Genomic DNA, 14,916 nt, shown 5'->3' with positions numbered 1-14,916 from the left:
AAAAAAAAAACAGTATTTACAAAATATTCTTAATTTCATGAGACATAGTAAAACAAAGAGAATATTCGTAGTTCAGGGTTGAATTGTGGGACCCCATTCAGTAAATTGTCGAATGTAAATAAACTTACATTTAAAAAGCTACAGTATTTCCTCAAGTCAAGTCCAGTCTAATCTTCAAATACCAAAGTCAAAGGAAGATGAAGTAGTTTAAGGAGAAGCATGATGGCTAAATTCCATTACCAATGAAACAAAAAGAAGCACACATTCTCAAAAAAAAAAAAAGTTACAGGGAGACAATTCAGGTCCAAAGTTGTGAGCAGCTGAGCAAGTCAGCATAACCTACAACAGGGGTAGGCAACCTTGGCTCTTTTATGACTCGTGGACTTCAACTCCCAGAATTCCTGAGCCAGCATAGCTCAGCTTGGAAACCTCTCCCTTTCCCCTCAGCATGGCTGGCTCAGGAATTCTGGGAATTGAAGTCCACGAGTCATAAAAGAGTCAAGATTGCCTACTCCTGGCCTACAATGAGGGGCATTGATCTGTTTGAGGCTCTGCTTCAAAACTGAAACATTTCGGGCATTTTTGTTCTCACTTCACCTTGAAGGAGAGTACAGCCTGATGGAATTCCTGTAGTTTTCAGCACAGTGCATTTTTTCATCCTTAATGGAATTTATTGGGTAAAAAAAAAAAAAAAGTTGAAGGAAGTGGACAAGAAACATCATCTGGATCTTCCATGAACTGAGGCAGTTTGGTAATAAAAGCTTCATGTAGAAGCACATTGGGGTTAGAAACTAGGAATAAGCTGAAGCAGCACACATGGAATAAACTGGATAAAACAAAACGATAAATTATTAATTGTTTGTAGCTGGAATTTCAGACCAGCACATGGTTAGTATAAAAATATAGTTCCCTCCAGTTGATAATTATTGTTTGGAACACTCTACTTTGAGTACCACCTAGTGGTAGATCTAAGTATTTACTTTTTAGAAGACTGTATAAACAATTTACATTATTGATAGCCTATTTAAGAACATCTACCTAGAGTATTGCAATCTTACTCCATTCAGGCAGAACTTACAGTAAATTCATGTTTATAGAATTAAGGCTGTTTGCCTCTCTTGGGCTTCAGAAATATTTTCAATTTTTGCAGAACAAGAAATGTGGCAACATCTTTGTGACATGAGGATTCTTCTTCCATATTACCCAGAAAATAACGCGCAGCTAATCATCAAATGAAGGCACAGTGTAGCTAATACAAGACAGATGACAAATTTAATCACTTCCCATGAGCAAGAATGCATTACAAACTACTTTCTGGCAGCAACTGCCAAAATAAATGACACAAGATTTAGGCTTCATGGCTTAGGACTTGTAATTTATTGCCCTTCACCAAACAGAATACACTTAGTAGCTTCAGCAGTCTGGTTCATTAGCTTCCTAACTAGAATGGAGCTATAGGTTGACATCAAAGGATGGAACTTCTTATGAAATCACACAAATTGTCCCAGGCACCCTTGGGAGAGACAAGAAGGACAGATGATGAAGTACCTGTGATGACATCATTATGCAATTATTATGATTTATTTAATTTAATTGGAGCTTGGGATGCAAATATGTAGTGGTGGTATTTTCATACTTTGTCACTATGGACATGTCTTTTTGGTGTCATCACATTTTGCTGTAGACAGCGCTGCAGATAGTATTTGCCAATTAAGTCATATCTTAGTCTGACTTACTATATTTACTATATCATCCAAACCAAGGCACAGATAAGATTGTGGCTAAAACAACACAACTAACAACCTGTGATTCTTCTTTGCTATTAAGTTTTCCTAACTCAACACAAACATGTCATACAAACTCAACTAATGGTTAACATATAGTGAAACACCCAATATTCCTTGAAGAAAAAAATATAGCATGCTAAAGAGGAGTCATTATTTCCCCAGTAAGATCTGTTCTAGTCTAGTCCAGTCTAACGTAGTCTAGTCACTGAGCAGAAACTTTGCTAATCTATATATCAGCTTTTTATATTGTCAGAATAATAATTGTAGTTATCACATTAGAGATGGCTTATCGTAAAAGTTAGAAAGCTACTATATAATTCAATTTGCTTCTTTTCCACTTGTCTCTAAATTGTGATGTAGAATTAAGCATCCCTAGGACCTGTGTTCAGTTTTACTGAGATTCTGCAACTCATTATTATGCACAGAAGTTCAGAAACATGTTGTCTATGCTGGTCAATAGCCTATCTCTTTAGGAAGCCATTTTGGAGAGGAAATTAATATCTGTAATCCTACAATCCTGTCTTTTCAACTGGCACCATCTAAATGTGCTAGACTTATAGCAATAGCAATAGCACTTAAACTCCATAGTGCTTTACAGCACTCTCTGAGTGTTTTAAAGTGTCCCCCAACAATCTGGGTCCTCATTTTACTGACCTCAAAAGAATGGAAAGTTGAGTCAACCTTGAGCCAGGGAGGATCAAACTGCTGGCAGTGAGCAGTGAATTAGCCTGCAGTACTCTGTTCTAACCACTGTGCCACCACAGTATAACTTCCAGATTCCCAGGTACTTACCCTTAGTTGGGATTAAGATGCATTTAACTCAAGGCTATTGAGGAGATCAGCTGACCTGAAATTGACTGAACAATCTATCTGCATGAGCCTATATAGGAAGACTATATATTTTCCATTACTGCATTCACAAAGTATTATTTTAAATACGTTGATCATGGAGCCAGAACTCAACATCTGTAAAATGTCAGCTTTTATCTTTTGTAAAAATCAAGTTTCTAATCCCTTCAATTTAAGGAAACTGACTTTAAAGCATATAAGCAATTCTGAGCTGGAAAAGGTAAGAAGTGAAGCAAGAGTTCAAACCATTAGAGATAAGGTTTCCTTTAGTCCCATTCCATGTCATGATTTTTAAAAAAAACAAAATATGTAAATGACGTGTTCATTTTTGGGGTTTACATTCACTTTTCTGCGACTGGATGCAAAATACGCAGATGTTGTCAATAGTTAATAGTTCACATGTGACAGATTCCCTTAGCAATTCATCTGTATTTCTTTTTAATAGTTAATGCATCATAGATGTTTACTTTATATTGTTATATAGTTGTAGCAGAACGCAGATATGAACAGTAATTAGCACAATTGCTGAAGATGCATAAGTTCTGGGGGGGATGGGGCAGGACAAAAAGTTGATCTTTTGGGACAAAAACTTTTATCTTTATCTGGTTTGGTAACAGATTGCCATGTAAGAATTATTAAGAAAAGCCAGGGAAAAAAATTAAGCTTTTTTTATATCAGTCTATAGAAAAACCATGAAGCCTTGATATTTTACCATTTTTCATACTATCAACAATATGAATTTCTTCATGCTGGGAAGACTCGGGAAGTAGCTTATTTTGTTGATTCTCCAAATAAAAAGCTTTAATTTATTTTCCATTAAATTTTTTTTTTTTTTTTTGGTAAAGCTTTTGAAATCTTAAATATAGCTTTCTGGGAAATGCACAGTTGTGCCAAATCACTTAAACAACATTGTAAATAATAATAATAATAATAATAATAATAATAATAATAATAATAATAATAATAATAATAATAATAATAATAATAATAATAATAATAATAATAATAATAATAAAAAAGTTGGAAGGGACCATGGAGGTCATCAAGTCCAACCCCCTGCTCAGGCAGGAAACCCTACACCATTTCGGACAAATGGCCGTCCAGTTTCTTCTTAAAAACTTCCAGTGTTGGAGCATTCACCGCTTCTGGAGGCAGGTTGTTCCACTGGTTAATTGTTCTAACTGTCAGGAAGTTTCTCTTCAGTTCTAGGTTGCTTCTCTCCTTGGTTAGCTTCCATCCATTGCTTCTTGTCCTGCCTTCAGGCGCTTTGGAAAATAGCTTGACTCCCTCTTCTTTGTGGCAGCCCTGAGATACTGGAACACTGCTATCTTGTCCCCCCTCGTCCTTCTCTTTGTTAAAGGACGAGGGGGGGACATGATAGCAGTGTTAACACTATTGCTGAAAATGCATAAGTTATGAGGATAGGGGGCAGAACAAAAACCTGCTCTTTTAGAACAGAAAGCGCTTACCCTAATTTTTTTTCCCCAATTAGAAAGGACTTAATACATAACTGGGAATGCCAGATCAATTGTGGAATTCCCTTCTTACTCTCAACCGTTGCCCTGTTATCTCTACTCGGGAGTCTACTCGGGGGTCGCATTTGCACAGCTAATCGCATTGGTGACAGTAAGGTTTGCATTTGTGCAAACTTCAGGCAATTCTCCTTGCACAGGTTACTGTGTCACAATTTATGGTGTCTGAAATTTGCCCTTAATGGGAGCTGATAAATCACTCTGGGTCTTTTACATTTCCTGTACAGTAAAGACTTAGATAAAAGTGGAGAAATACACCCTCCCTCCCGCCCCTTAAGATATAAAAGGAGTTTTCTAAAAGACATTAAGAGCTGCTAACTGGAAACAGCTGCTGCTTAGGACTTTTTGCAGCTCTCCAGGCATCTGTGAGGATTCATGGGAAAAGCTGTTAGTACAGAGGGGCACCTCTTCTTCTCACGGAATGATCAGGAAGGGACTTTTAGAAAGTTCCTCTGCGCGCACAGCAGTCTTTGCCGTTTTTCTGCCCTCTTCCTAGTTTCATTCAGAAAAGAACAAGGAGGTTGTACTGAAATGGTGGGCCTTATTCTCCTTCCCTCCTTTTTTTTTAAAAAAGCAGGCTTTTCTGAAAAGGTGGACAATGTGGTGAAACCTGGGGCTTGTTGTGCCTCCTGCAGAGAATTCCACCAGATCAAACAGACGGTACTGCAACTGAAGCAAAAGGTACATTTAAGAAATATTGAAGTCATGGGTATTGAAAAAGGGGGAGAAATTGGCAGGTGAATTCAATCTCTTGAATAGATTGTGGGATTCAGTGTGTTTTCTTGAAGGCACGTCATCCGTTGCCATTTCACACGATGGTTTTCTAAAACAGGGGTCACCAAACATGGCAACTTTTAAGACTTACGGACTTCAACTTCCAGAATTCTCCAGACAGCAAATTTGAAGAAAGATTCTGGTAGTTAAAGTCCACAAATCTTAAAGTTGCCAAGGTTGGAGAACCCTGTTCTGAAAGCGGTGGTGCCATAGGTTCGCCAGTGGTGGCGAACCTATGGCACGTGTGCCAGAGGTGGCACTCAGAGCCCTCTCTGTGGGCACGTACACCATCGCCCCAGCTCCGCCTCCTCCCGTGGCCCCCTCCTCCTCACCAGCAGCCCCCCAGAGGAGAGTTGCCCCCGAGCACAGTCTGCACAGAACAGCACAGCCAAGGACATGGCAGCCAGGCAGCGGGGACAAGACTCTGCCCTCACACCGTCACATGCAGATAATGCTGCGGGGCATGGGCAGAGGGCGTGGCTGCCATGGCACTGCTGGGCTGCCTGGGCAATCTGCTGCGGTGGGCCATGGAGGCGATGGATGGCCATGCGGGTGGGCGGGACACAGAGCGGGGGTGGGCAGGGAGGTGAGGGTGGGTTTTGGGCACTTGGTCTCTAACAGGTTCGCCATCCCTGGCCTACATGAACTGATTTGGGTTAGAACTAGGCAATTTAAAAGATCTCTTCCATTGGAATGGCTGCTTTTAAAAAGTTACTTGAATGTGTGCTTATACTTCCCACATTGAAAGGAACATGTCATGGGGCCCCACCAGGTCAAACTGATTTCTTATTATTGATTTTTTTAATGAACCATTTCCCATGCTGTTGCAGGGAAAAAGCACAGTGGCCATGTGCAAACCTATTTCTGCACTGAAGCTTGCTCCTTTCTTCCATGAAGAACATCCATATGGGACTTGAGGTGCCTGAAGGATGCAATGAATTTTTGCTAGGGAATGGACAGAGTGAGAGTTGGTCTTCCTTGGACTGAGGCAGCACACATTCAAGTATCTCCTGATTATAAGCCAGCCATTCTCTCTGAGCCGAATTAAATCACACATCATTCTTATGGGAATATTAGAGGAGCTTTCCACCCCCACCCCCTATGTTGCCATAACTCCCAAGAGGAAACATGGGATAAAAATACAAAAATAAATGTATTGACATTGATCTCTTGCAAGGAAATATTACTTTGAACCTCATAAGGACAAGCTGAAAGTCTGAAAATTAAAACTCTTGAGCATAGCATTTAGGGACAAGTGGCAATGTTAGCCTGGCAAGGTAGACCAGGCAAGAAGTATAGGTAATCCTCGACTTAACGACCATAATTGACCCCAATATTTCTATTAAGTGAGACATTTGTTAAGTGAGCTTTGCCCCATTTTGCAACTTTTCCTGCCACAGTTGTTAAGTGAATCACTGCAGTTGATAAGTTAGTGACACAGTTGTTAGGTGAATCTGGCTTTGCTTGTCAAAAGGTTGCAAAAGGTGATCACATGACCTTGGGACACAGCAGTGGTCATTAGTATGAACCAGTTGCCAAGCATCTGAATTTTAATCACATGATCATGGGGATGTCGCAAAGGTCGTAAATGTGAGAAAAACGGTCATAAATCACTTTTTTCAGTGTCACTGTAACTTTGAAAAGTCACTAAATGAACTGTTGTAAGTCGAGGACTACCTGTAAGCCAGGATTACTAGCTCAATCTTTATACTAAGATTACATTAACAGAATCTTGCAAGACTCATACCTTATTTTTACTCTCCCCAAAATTAGGGTGGACCTCTTTTGAGAGATGTTTTTGCCACCCTTCCTCTTTCAGATCCAAATTCCATTTATCAGACTATTGTCTGGACTGTTGCTCTTCCTCCTGTTTCCCAAGGTCATTCCCACATAACGTTACACGGAAAGCAAATTGCAGATAGTGAACTCACAATGTTTGAGAGCTTTACCTCTTCTTTTTACTTTCCCCCACATTCCTAAGATGCTTGTTGTGGAGCATTCTGGGGAAAATATGAGAGGCTTGACAGATCTCAGAAAATGTGTGAAAGCAGTATTTCAATGTTGCCTCTAGGTAGGACATTATTGGGTGGGACCAAAAACTGCAGCTATCAATCCCTTGGGTGGTAAAATGAAACATTGGCTCACTTAGTTGATATGATTGTTCCGGTGGTTTATAGTAATATCTTGAAGATTATTATAAATTCCAGTCATGGAAGGCAGCAATGACAGACAGTTATAAACTGGACCACTTTTACCAAACCCAGGATTGGACGTGCCTTCCAAATTGCAATCTGAGTTTTTAGTATGTGATGGCAAAATTCAAACATCTTGAAGAATATCATGCATGAATTGAGCCTAAATTATCCTCTGGAATTCTCTGCATTGGTTAGGATTTGGGGCAGTCATGCCAGAAAAGCTTTCCTGGACATAGATATTTTTCAGAAACTTCTGGTTTAATCTTCTACTCTATCCCCTTGACAGAATTGCAAAACTAGTCAGAATGCTTTTGCCAAAGGAAATAAATCACAGACAGTCTAGGCATACAAACAATCCCATGTGTGCAAATATTCTGTATGCATATGTGCTTACTCAGATACAAGCAAGTATGCATTTAATTAGAAGAAAGTCCTAGACTGGACCTAGCCAGTCCATCTCCAAGCCAAGTCGGCAATTATTTTTGCATGGAACCTCTTCAAAATTACAACATAACATGTAGGCTTCATTAAGGGTTAAAATTCATCTCCGTGACTGTTGCCCCTCTCAATAGGGTTCTGTACAACTATTTACATTCTTGTGGGGAAAGATTTGTGCATGAAGTAAGGCTGAGGTCATTCTCAACTTGCGATTCCAAGACTGAATCAAGACAGTGGAATGAAATAGAAATGAGTTCAGTGTGTGTTAGCATCTGGTGAGGACAATAAGAAGGCTCCACACCAAAAGCAGACAAGTGTTGAAATCCAGAAGAGGTCAGTGGTTCTTCCAGAAGACAGTGGCAAGTGAGCATACTGGCAAATGGGAGAGCCAACTCACATGATCTATGGCAACCCACAAAATCAGGTTGCCATAGCAAGCCGGCCTTTGTCTTTTATATGTTTAATGCTTTCTTAAATACAAAATTATAATAACCCATCTACCTATCTGAGAAAGAAAAGGTTTTCTCAGTGTATGGAGTATGACTTTAGCAGTGAAAAGCCTTCTCTAGCTTATCAATAGAGCACAGGTCTTGAATGGAGGTATCTCCATGTACAATCATGAGTCCTTCATAAAGCTGTTCAGGCCAGTGCAAGCAGGCCCTCAACTTCAGATCTCAGCAGCTGCAGCCCATATGACCAATGTTAAAGAACTGTGGATGTGGTATTTCAGAATATTTGCAGGCTTTTAGTCCCTGATGAGAGACTTGGGTAGTACCACAGCTGTAGATCCTAACAAACTGTTTATATACACAGTGTGCGTACAAGGCAATAGCAAAAGCACTTAGACTTATATACCGCTTCATAGTGCTTTACAGCCCTCTCTAAGCAGTTTATAGAGTCAGAATATTGCCCCCAACAAACTGGGTCCTCATTTTATCAATCTCGGAAGGATAGAAGATTGGTCAACCTTGAACCAGTGAGAATCGAACTGCTGGCAGTTGGTAGAATAAGCCTATAATACTGCATCTAACCACTGAGCCACTACGGTTCAGCACCTGAATTGGATTTTGCCCTTCATTCTAAATCCTACTTTCTTTTTTGTTATTCGGATCCATCAATAAATTTAATCCTTCAGTGTGTCAGACTTGACATCAACCATTTTGTCCCCTTTGCAAACAATAGATCACAGTTCTGAGTATGATCATAAAAGTGCCAGAGTGTTTCTGGTTTCAAAGCAAAGTAGTAGTCTAGCTGAGGCCTCCTGTATAGTAGAGTTTTGGGGGTAGGGATTGGGGGAAGAGCTACACTATGCTAAGCTACATGGCAGAAGTCAAATCTACTCTGACTCTGGTCCTCAGCTGCAATTTGAATCTGAACATAGTAAATGTAGGCCATCAATTGTTGTTTTATTACATTTACACGATTCCTTCAGGTTATGCAAGACAGTAAACAAGGAAGCTATCTCATTTTATTCAGTAAAAGGAGGAAGGCTGGGAAGCAGATGGTGCTTCCTGTTGCAGCCTGGCATGCTATCCACTCTATCACTTTGAGGCTTCCAAGTGTAGAGTTAGGGACATGGTAGCTGAGTCCTGCATTGAGATAAAGAACTTATACTGCTTGATGAAGTCAGTCACTCAGCTAAATGAAGTTGAATAGGCAAGTGGCTTCTAGTCTATGACACTTCTTTTATTGCAGGTTTCTTGGCTACCAAATAATGCTGTTGACCTTAGCAAACCAATCACAGGAGAAAAAGTACTTGCATCCAATGCTTACATACCTGGCCCTCCTGGGCAGCCAGGGGATCAGGGTCCTCCAGGTAAGGCAATAAAATAGTTCCTACATTTAAAAATATCATAAAAATAAATTTGTATATATTGCATCTGTATCACTCCTCAGACAAGAAGCCTGGATCAGGAGCAGACATTAATTTTTCTTAAGATATTGTTAGGGTCATTTAGTCAGGCTTGCTCCCATCTTATGAGCTGTCCAAGGTGCTGTAAACTTCACTTCTCTCTTCTAACTGAAAACTATCCACTCCCAAGTTGTGCTATTTTTGCATGATTAGTAAACTTCAAGATTGGGAATGGCAGAAGTTAGAAATGGACTGGGAATTTGCCATGAAAATCTCAGCCTGGAAGACTTTTATACTTGCATTTTTATTGCAATGTATTTAAGTGAGCATTACATTATCATATAAGTGGTTATATTTTTTAATAGATAGCCCACCCCAAATCTGGTATTTGGGAAATGCAACCCCAGTTCCTATTAATGTCATGTGTTTTGTGGTATAATGTGCAATCTATTCTTTTGCTAATGAATTATATTATGGATTGCTGATTCTATAACTGTCTCATGTTTATTCTTTGTATTACACTAATATTTTCTTTATTTATTAAATTTCTGTAGCCACCTATCTCTTAAAAAGTGACTTTGGACAGCATACAACAATTAATACTAAAAGATGAATAACACATTAAAATAAGTACAATTACAAAAACAAAATTCTGCTATTTTTGTTTGCTTGTTTGTTTTTGCACTGTACCATGACAAGTTGATTATGTGCCATCCGATCATTTTTGTCTCGCAGCGCTCACATAGAAAGATTTGCTCAATGACAATCTATCCTTAACTTGGTCTTTCAGGTACTCACATAATGTGTCCAAAGTAGGACAATTTGAACCTGGTTGCTTGTACTTCGAGTAAGAATTCTGGGCTGATTTGTTGGATAATCCATTGGTTTGTTTTCTTGGTTGTCAGAGTATACTCAGGAGTCTTCTGTCCTCTTTTTTTAAAGTCCAACTTTTGCTTCCATAGAGCGTCACAGGTTGCATGATCCTGATCTTTGCAAAAACAGACACATCACACCATTAGAATAATGTTCCACAGCCTTCATGGCTGCTGTACAAAATGCTAGTTTGAATGTGTATTACATCAGGAGTCCCCAACCCCTGGTCCATGGACCGGTACCGGGCCACAGCATGTCAGCAACCGGTCCGCAGAAACAAGCAAAGCCCCATCCATGGGATGCAGGCAGCACTCAAAACCATGCACTCTCCGGTCCTTGGAAAAACCTTTTTCCATGGAATTGGTCCCTGGTGCCGAAAAGGTTGGGGACCTCTGCATTACATGATTGCTTGTTCCTTTATTGTTGATTCTAAAAAGCAAAAGCTATTCACCACTTCAATATCTTCATTGTCAGCTGCAAGGCTGGTTGCTCTGTCTGTTGTCATTAGTTTGGTTGTCTTTATACTTAATACCTTATGCTTAATTTTGACTTAACAATTGCAAGAACTTACTATGGAAATTCTGGTCCCTATTGTGGTCCATAAGTCGAGTACTAACTGTGCTTGCTTTAGCTGGGCAGTTGGGTGAATATACACTCTTGGCATACATTCCCAACATTCTTTGTTCATCCTTCCCAGCCAAGCAGCACGATGTGGTAGCACAGCAGGACCTGAAGGAGATTGTGACAAGTACATTCAGAGGGAAAAAATTAAATATTTAATATTTGCAATTATTTAGACATAAGGCTATCTCTCAACCAAACTTTGAATGTTAAGCTCACAATATAATGGTGTGAACGATGTCAATTTTGAACACGGCAACTATTGTCAGTGTCAAAGCAAAAAGCACTTGGTTCGTGCTAGTGGGTTTTGATCTGGAAAGCAAGATGTTAACATGTAAGCAATTTTGCCTCCAAGTTCATTTTCCACACTGGGAATTCAAAACATGCTTTTGTGGGCCACCTCCCTGCCTTTTTTTTTTTAGTCTAAAGGAAGACTTTTCACAGCCAGACTGGCCTTTTTCTTCTATTTACAAATAGGTCTGTGGTGAGCATTCTGTGCCTGATGTCTGACAGTATCCTGGACAAATAATTGCTACTCAGAGTTATGCATTATTAGAATTTCACTTCTTTTTAATATAAGGATTTTTAATTCATCAAGTTACATAACAGTAGTTGAAACAGGTCCTGATTTTCCTGGCACCAAGAAAAAAGCTGTTTTCCTTCACTTGGCTTTTAAAGCACTTCTGGAATACTTTTAATTGCTGTTGAACTCCTTTTTTTATTTACTTGCTAGTTTTTTTCCTCCCTTCTGGTTGATTTATTTGTAATTTTTTAAAAAACCTTGTCAACAGCCCTAAAGTCTACTTCCAATTCTTGACAGGAAAATCATAAACATCCTTTTTTTATGCAAAATTGTCCAATGAAACTACCCGCAGAATTAATTTCACTGCCTCGTTTCCATTCCAGGGGTTGCAGGTCCAAAAGGGAGCCCTGGATTCCCTGGATCCCAGGGTCCTCCAGGGGTGCCAGGCCCTAGAGGAGGCATGGGGCCGATGGGACCGTCTCCAGACCTCTCTCACATTAAACAAGGCAGAAGAGGGCCCGTGGTCAGTATCATGTCTCCATTCTTCTGTGTGTGTATAACCTCTTGATCATGTTTGATGCCAAGTTTTTGAGGAATGCAATTTTACCTTCCAGGGTCCTCCAGGGGCATCAGGAAGAGATGGAGCAAAGGTCAGAAGTACAGTTTCTTGTCTTCTTCTTTCTTTTTCTCCTTTCTTCTTCCTTGTGAGAGTCCTTCTCTTTCATATAAAGGGTCATATTCAGTTTTCTTAAATTTTGGAAGGTGGAAAGGCAGAAAGTGAATGAAAAGGTAGGCTATTTTGATTCTATCTACTCCCACTTCCCAAGCATTTCTGTTTCTTTATTTTCCAATATTTGCCCCAGTAATCAACTTAGAATTAACATACATGGATATTAACCCACAGACCTACAGAAAAGTTTCACTGGAATAGCAATTTGAAGCATCAAAAAAGTATTTTGATGCAGTCGTCCCTATGATTTATCATGTATTTCCTGTTGCATATCTTTTGCTGACTTTCAGAAAACCATTCAGAACTTGAATGTTTATGTATTGCACAACATACGGTCATTACTATATTTGTCCTGTATTTTTTTGCCTTCTTTAATGATGCTTTAATCCACTGCACACTACCTTGAGTCATTTCAGTTAAGCAGTTCCACAAAGTGAATAAATAAATGTGTAATAATTTTTACGTTTTGAAGGGAGCTTCTTATTGTAGGATGCAACTTGTTGATCTGAATGATTTCAGAATTGATATTGTAGTTGTTCATGTTATGCTTAGTGATAAATAAAATTAAGAGTATGTAAGAAGTTTAAGTTTTTATTGCCTCGGATCACAACTTTGGTATGCTTAGAATACATCCACTGCAATCTATAGAAAATTAAGTTCATGAGTAATAAATCCCTTCAATTTCAGTGGGTATCCTTTGGATATGAATGATTGTGAATCTAATGAATAAAGTTTTGTTCTCATGGTACATACTTAGAAAGTGCTGCAGGCATTATCTTTGATAAGTAATCAAATATAAATTTTGCTATAAAAGTAATTCCTTCATCTGGTTAAGAGAAACTAAACTAAAGGCTGCAATCTTGTATACATGTTACTAAAACTTAATCCCACTCTTCTAAATTGACATGCATAGGATCTTACAGTAGGGCAGTTCTAAGTGTGTAAAGACAACTGTTTGGAGTTTTGATTTTAGATCAACAAGATCTGGTTCAGTTTTACCACTTAACCAAAATTATGTTTGTTACAGGGTGAGAGAGGTGCACCAGGAGAAAAGGGTCCACCCGTAAGTATCACATCCAAGTCTAATCTCAATGCAAATATCTGTTTATACATCAGCCAGGAAGTCCTGTATCTGAACACCAAATGTTCTTCATTTTAAAAAATAATCCATTTATAATAAAGCAGATATAGAAGGCTGTTCATTCATTCAATTTATACAGCTGCTCATCTGACATACATGACTCTGGATGGCTCTCAAAATTAAAACCACAATAAAACATAATAACAAAATATAAATAACCATAAAACTATATTAAAACCAAATTAAAAACCATAAAAAATTATCCAAGGCATTTATAATCAATGTACCCATCCATACATTGCAAATAGTACCACAATCACGCAAGTGTCATATCACAGCCAGATCCCCAGCATGATGGTAAAACCATGTTTTTAGCACTTTCCAGAACACAAGTTGGATTAGGGAAAATCTATGGGGATGATGCTCCAAAGATGATATCCTCTTATTGTGGTTACCTTATTAAATCTTTGGGAGGGGGGCGGATGCATTTCTTTGAGTAACTAGCAAGACAGCCACTATAGTTCAGTGATTAGGGTGATTAAATGGAAAAGACTAGGTTGTAGTCCACTCTTAGTTGCAGAAGTGTACACGATGGCTTTAGGCAAATCTTTCTCTTGGCACAATGGTTAGAATGCAGTGTTGCAGGCTAACTCTGCTCACACTACCATGAGTTCGATTCCTTTGATCATGACTGGCTGAAGGTTGACTCAGCCTTCCATCCTTCCAAGGTCAGTAAAATGAGGGCAATATTGGGGGCAATATGCTGACTTTGTAAGCCACTTAGAGAGGGCTTACATAAAGCACTATGGAGGGGTATATAAGTCTAAGTGCTGTTTCTATTGCTCTTGCACTTCAACCAACCTCACAGAATTGTTGCTGTGGGGAAAATAGGAGAAGAAAGCTATGTATATAGCACCTTTCACTCATATGCATAAATAATGTTTACAATCCCAGTGTATCTACATTTCATATTTTTAAAGTAGTCTTGCCCTTATCATTTACAACATTTTGATCACTGGAGAGGATGAAAGCCTTGATTCAATGTTAGGGTCTCTATAGTTTTTGGCCAGTTAGCACTAAGGTTGCTTTATATGTATACGGTTGTTGGAACTGTTGAGTAGACACTATTACTTACAAGTGAAATACATTATGCCTTTATATCTTCTGTACAAGAAAATTGCTTTGGTTGGATTTCTGTAAAATTTCTTCAATTTTATTTCAGAATGTAATAGACTGTCAAATATGTTAAACTGTATATAAGTGCTCCTCAGTTGTGGTTTCTTTGCAAGTGGGAAATTCCTTTAAAATAAAGAACATTTGGAGTTTGGATATCTCCTGGATAAATGTCAAGAATTTTAAAAAGCAAATGGCTAGCAGGCTTCTATTTTTAAAAAATATGAATGAGAATTCCGCATCCTCGAGTCACTGAGTGGGATGCAGGAAGATTATTATTTCCTTTCTCTTAAAGGGGAAAAAAGGGTATTGCAAGGGAAAAAATGATAGACAGGATGGTTAGTTTTTGATTGCTTTAATTTCCTACTTACCCATCTTACAAGAACTTGCAAAGTGCTGAATATGTATTAAATTGGTCTCTGTTAAAGGAACTTTGCATTAACATGCTTACAGCAAAGGAATTCGGAAAACAATTTGATAAACTTATG

At 38.8% G+C, this 14,916-nt stretch overlaps 1 protein-coding gene across 1 annotated transcript in view; it reads left to right on the top strand.

The window, feature by feature from the left end:
- Positions 1-14,916, top strand: part of CCBE1 (collagen and calcium binding EGF domains 1) — a 164,100-nt gene that overhangs the window by 146,146 nt on the left and 3,038 nt on the right. Inside the window, exons 6-10 of the mRNA XM_015819795.1 lie at positions 4,743-4,849; positions 9,271-9,391; positions 11,828-11,967; positions 12,059-12,094; positions 13,202-13,237. Coding sequence (XP_015675281.1) covers positions 4,743-4,849; positions 9,271-9,391; positions 11,828-11,967; positions 12,059-12,094; positions 13,202-13,237 — 440 coding nt within the window. The remainder of the gene's footprint in view (positions 1-4,742; positions 4,850-9,270; positions 9,392-11,827; positions 11,968-12,058; positions 12,095-13,201; positions 13,238-14,916) is intronic.

Source organism: Protobothrops mucrosquamatus, unplaced genomic scaffold, assembly GCF_001527695.2.
Source record: "Protobothrops mucrosquamatus isolate PMUCROS unplaced genomic scaffold, P.Mucros_1.0 scaffold990, whole genome shotgun sequence".
NCBI classification, from domain to species: domain Eukaryota; kingdom Metazoa; phylum Chordata; class Lepidosauria; order Squamata; family Viperidae; genus Protobothrops; species Protobothrops mucrosquamatus.
Note: the sequence above shows the minus strand (reverse complement) of the source record. Positions and strands in the feature narration are given on the sequence as shown.